Below are 4,858 nucleotides of genomic sequence, written 5' to 3'. Positions count from 1 at the left end.
CCTATCACAGATATTCCCGCAAATTTAACACTCTAGTCTCAGTACAATGTTCTTTGGGAAAATTGAGGTGTTAAATTTCTTGTAGAAAGCATCATGATATTAAACATTTCCAAAGCATCAAGCAACTCATTGGTTGTGCTAGAACTGGACTAATCGCTTCAATAACATCAATTTATTCTCGGACAAAAGAGCCCACTTCATCACTTTGCTCCATGACTGATAATTTGCTACATTCATGGCCATGGGTGATGAAATAAGAAAAACCATACCTAAATTTTCTCCCGAGTCAAATAATGTCTTTAGCGTTTATAAATGTGAATGTCTTTGTGACTCTAAAAACTTTGAATACAAGAAAGTACGTTACCAAGGTCCCTAATATTGAAGATAGAATCAAGGTTTTTAAGTGCAAACAAGTGATAAGTGATAACAGACGTTGAAAAAAAATCACCCTTTAGCAGAAGAGCAAACATCTTTGAAACACAGTATAATATATATGCCAGCTGTACTATAACTATAACTTAATAAAAATAAATTTTAGAGGCTAAATATTACATAAGGGTTAGCAACTTAGCAGGTTTAGATCAGCTTATTTTTTCTTTGAATCAATTATAACACCCAGAAACTACTCCCAAAAACTTAACTTCATAATTGATTTTGGGTTTATAATCAATTGTAGAAAATTTTCCAAACATGCTTACAGCTTCTAGATGGGGGCGGGGCTGAAAGACAATGGGGTAATTGTAAATAACTTTGGCAATTATTGCTCCATTTATTTTGATTCTTCCCATGCTAGCATCTCCTTGGTCAGCAATATAAACCTCAATGCTCGTGTTCTTTGACAAAATCTTCAACTGTATAGCATAATTTCAGCAGGGTCACAGCTTAGATCTAGTAGATTTCTCATCAAACACAATCATCACCTTCCCAATAACTTTCCTATCTTTGATGGCACCAAAGGCAAGGTTGGCCTGCAAGGATAAGAAATTGTTTACACGGTATACTACTAGCCCCATTGAACACCAAAGGAGCTCAGGGATGCACAAAAGATGAGGCAAGTGGTATAAATTTCTAAATATAAATATCAACTTCTCATAAACAAATAAATATAAATGATATATTCAACCAATATATGATTAACCATAGTCTAATAAAGGTGTAATATGTTTCACATGATCAAAACCAATTATATAGTGAAATATTCAAAGCAACAACTCCCTTTGAAGAGTTATAGCAGCAGTGAAATATCTTTAAGCAAATATGGCAAGTCTTAGAATGTGCATTGAATTAGAGAAAAGAGAGAGAGACAAATTAATGGAAAACTATGACAAAGAAATTTCTGACCTCTGACAGGGGGTAAGAATGAGAAATGTGGACGGAGATCATGCCTCTTGCCAACCAAGACAGTAGCTCCTTGAGAGAATCTTCAAGAACACGTGGGCGGTGTATTTTATAGCTACCCCAATAAAGGCCATGAACTGTCCAATTCTGGCACAATGATTTTAAAGAAAATAAATAATAACCAAATTTTTTGGAATGAAAGTGGCAAAAATCAAGAAGTCAAAAGTTTAAGGATCCAAACATCTCACTAATTTGTTTAATGTTGATATGAGGGACAATTGTAATATTCAACCATAGGAGTGTTTTAGTGATTTAATCTCAAAATGCATCAGTAGTTTACATTAAGCTTGAAGAGTCTAGTATTTAGTCATACGTATAGGGCTATGACATTTTCTTAAACTATTTGGGCCTTAATACTGTTTATCAGCTCCTGATTATTTAGCCTCAAATTGATCCCTACATTATGTGCATAGTTATCAAACAGATACTGAATAAAGAATATTTTAGAGAACCCTATCCAACTCAGTATGTGATATGCCCTACGTGTCTTGGTCTTCTCCCTATCTTCACCTAATGTAGTCTGATATCTTAAAGTTACAGTGTGCAGGAAAATATCACAACCCATACACTGGGAAGAGGACCTTATATCAGTTGTTTAATGTTAAGATAGAAAGATACTGCATCATACTAGCTTTTTGTATGGCTTCTGGTTTTTTTCTGCTTTAGATACATAGCATAAAGTAACCATTGCATTTAAGATGACATTTTCAGCTTCATTTTCTAAAGCAAAAGAAAATCAAATAACAGTTAAGCTTGTTGCAATAACACAGACAGTTGTTTATTCTTTGTAGTTTGTTTATTGTGAAGTAGCTGCTTTTAAACTTAAACCACTCCTTAATGCTTATATAATTAAACTACTTCGACATAGCAACAAAGGATAAGCTTTCTCTTTAATATATTATGTAAATAATTGATATATACAACTATCTACAGTCATTGGAAATACGCAGGCGAACTTGTGTCTATATGACAAAAGGTGTTCAGGTTATAGGTGCAAGTATTTGCAGGCAAATTGAAAGCTTTAGTCTGCAATTTAACAATGAATAGAAGGAAGCAGAAATATGAGTCTAGGGTCAGCTAGCATTTACGGAATGACCCGGGTATTTGAGGACGTTATTTTGGGACGCCAACTTGGGAATTTGGGATATCTGGTGATTTCCTAAACAATAGAAGCTGCAATCATATATACTTATATCAAGTGGCGACGAAGAGAAGAAAGAAGAGATTAAATCAATGTTCAGGAGTTTTCCGTCCATAACCCTACCCAATTAACTTCACTATATTCTTCACATTATGTGATTCAAAATTCAAATTGTATGTCAATAAAGCATGATCATATCAAGCAACAACAAGCATGGTATAACTCAGTGATCAAGCAAGACAAGGTAAATTCAGGTTCTGAAACTTCATTCCTGATGTACCTTGACAAGAGCTATATTAGCAGGGATGACCGGAATTTCTCCACTTGCAAACCCGATTATCAAAATGTTAGCTCCCCATTTGAGAAGCCGCAAACACTCTTTAGTCAGCTTGCCTCCTACCGGATCATACAGGACATCAATCCCCTTAAGCTTTCTGGCCTTCAGGAACTCTTTGACACTCTCTGTAACATTTTCATTAGTCAGGTCCACCACATGATCAACACCATGCGATTTCAATAGCTGCACCTTTTCAGCTCCCCTATCAGCAGATTATGCAAAGTTAGAAACACTCAACTCCAAGGGATACTGAGTAAATATGATAAGTTGATAATAACTACTAAAATGCCGAAATCCACTCAAGGATTATCATGCCAATATGTTATACACAACCAATACATTAAAAGAGGAAAAAAAAAACTCACTACCTAGCAACAGCAATGACAATGGCACCACATGCTTTTCCAATTTGCACAGCTGCAAGGCCCACACCTCCTGCTGCACCCAACACCAGCAATACCTACAATTCCATAACCCACTTAGGCCCGCTTCAAAGAGCTTATCGTATAGCATAAGCGCTTATGCATGTGTTTGGGAGAGCTTATGTAAATAGATCATGGCCTACCTATAATCTGTTTTGAGCTTATATTCATAATCATAAGTTGTTCATACTAGCTCATGTATAGGACCTTATGCTTATCCATAACATATTTTCAGCTTATTTCAATAAATTTCTAAAAGTAGCTTATGAATAAGCGCTTATTGCCATAAGCCCTTGATTTAGTTGTTTACTCAAACACACCCTTATAACATGTTTGGATCAACTTACTTTCTTTTAGATTCTACAAAAGAATTGATTATGGTGGTAGAATCAATTCTATGAGAATTTCCAAGCATGCTATTAACCACACAAAGAGACAGCACTATATGCATCATCATTATCATTACCATCACCATTATCATATATACATACCCTGATACTGAAACCCAACAACAAGTAAAGTAAGTTATAGATACCTGACCAGATGTCAACTGAGCTCTATGGACAAGTGCTACATGAGAAGTACCAAACGCCACAGCAAGTGCTCCAGCAGAAACAAGATCACAACCATCCGGCACGCGAAACCTTCAAAGTCAACAACTTTTACACAAACCTGACAAGCAACAACATCAAAAACACAAAATTAAAGCAAAACTCACAACTGGGTCTCGTCAACAACAAGATACTCAGCGAAAGAGCCAAGAGCGATGAAGGAACAAACAGGGTCCCCAACACGAAAGCTTTCAACTTTGGAACCAACGGCATCAACGATGCCAGAATAATCGGATCCGGGGATGAATGGCAAAGTGGGTTTCTCCTGGTACTTGCCCAGAATCTGCAAGTAATTTGCGAAATTCAAGCTTGTGGCTTTGATTTTCACTCTGACAGAAGTGGGAGAATCGAGTTGAGGAATAGGGTGATTCTTTGAGAGGATTATTGGGGTGTTGTTGTCTTCTAGACCCAATGTTGGATCACCCAGTTTCTTGCACACCAATGCTTCCATTTCGATACTCTACGAGGTTTGTTTGTTTGTTTTTCACCTTCAACTTGTCTGAATTTGTGTAATGCAGTTCTTATCCTATTTATCTGGAGACCGAGATTCACTGTACTAATCTTAAAATCATTTTTTAAACTTCTTATTACAGAAGCTTTTTTTCATATTGAAAAATAATAATTTTATTTACATCGAATGATAAATTGCATCATCGAAGGATTGAACCCTGGATCTTCCTTATCTAACTCGTATGTCTCATAGCTATTACCACTTGAGCTATCATTCATGACTTAAAAAAATGATTTTTTTTAAGAGTTTTAAGAAAAATAGAAAATGATTTGTGTTTGTAACACTAATTAAAATTATTTTTTTATTTTCTCTTTTATTTATCATGATTTTCTGATAAGTTTTTTATTCTTGAAAGTTTTCTGATAAATTAATCAAAGTCATTTTTTCAAATAATTTGATTTCATTTTTTTAAAATAGCAATGTTTAAAAAAAAACTGA

The 4,858-nt window shown here is 35.1% G+C and overlaps 1 protein-coding gene across 1 annotated transcript; it reads right to left on the bottom strand.

Annotated features, from left to right (window-relative positions):
* Positions 1–469: 469 nt before the first annotated feature.
* On the bottom strand, positions 470–4,427 carry LOC130749299 (uncharacterized). Its single transcript, XM_057602638.1, has 6 exons — positions 4,017–4,427; positions 3,834–3,942; positions 3,245–3,336; positions 2,820–3,078; positions 1,342–1,485; positions 470–968 (listed from the first exon to the last, which is right to left on the bottom strand). Exons 1-6 carry the CDS (start codon positions 4,358–4,360, stop codon positions 876–878), a joined length of 1,041 nt encoding a protein of 346 aa, XP_057458621.1. The 5' UTR covers positions 4,361–4,427; the 3' UTR covers positions 470–875.
* Between the last annotated feature and the right edge of the window lie 431 nt (positions 4,428–4,858).

This window comes from Lotus japonicus, chromosome 1 (assembly GCF_012489685.1).
Source record: "Lotus japonicus ecotype B-129 chromosome 1, LjGifu_v1.2".
NCBI lineage: Eukaryota > Viridiplantae > Streptophyta > Magnoliopsida > Fabales > Fabaceae > Lotus > Lotus japonicus.
This window is presented reverse-complemented; position numbering and strand designations above follow the sequence as displayed.

Excerpts from the sequence above, each read along its gene's own strand:
- LOC130749299 (XM_057602638.1), bottom strand. The coding sequence starts at position 4,360 with ATGGAAGCATTGGTGTGCAAGAAACTGGGTGATCCAACATTGGGTCTA. Across the intron at positions 3,943-4,016 it reads GTTGTTGACGAGACCCAGTT|GTTTCGCGTGCCGGATGGTT; the intron begins GTGAGTTTTGCT and ends TTGACTTTGAAG. Across the intron at positions 1,486-2,819 it reads CTAATATAGCTCTTGTCAAG|AATTGGACAGTTCATGGCCT; the intron begins GTACATCAGGAA and ends TCATTGTGCCAG.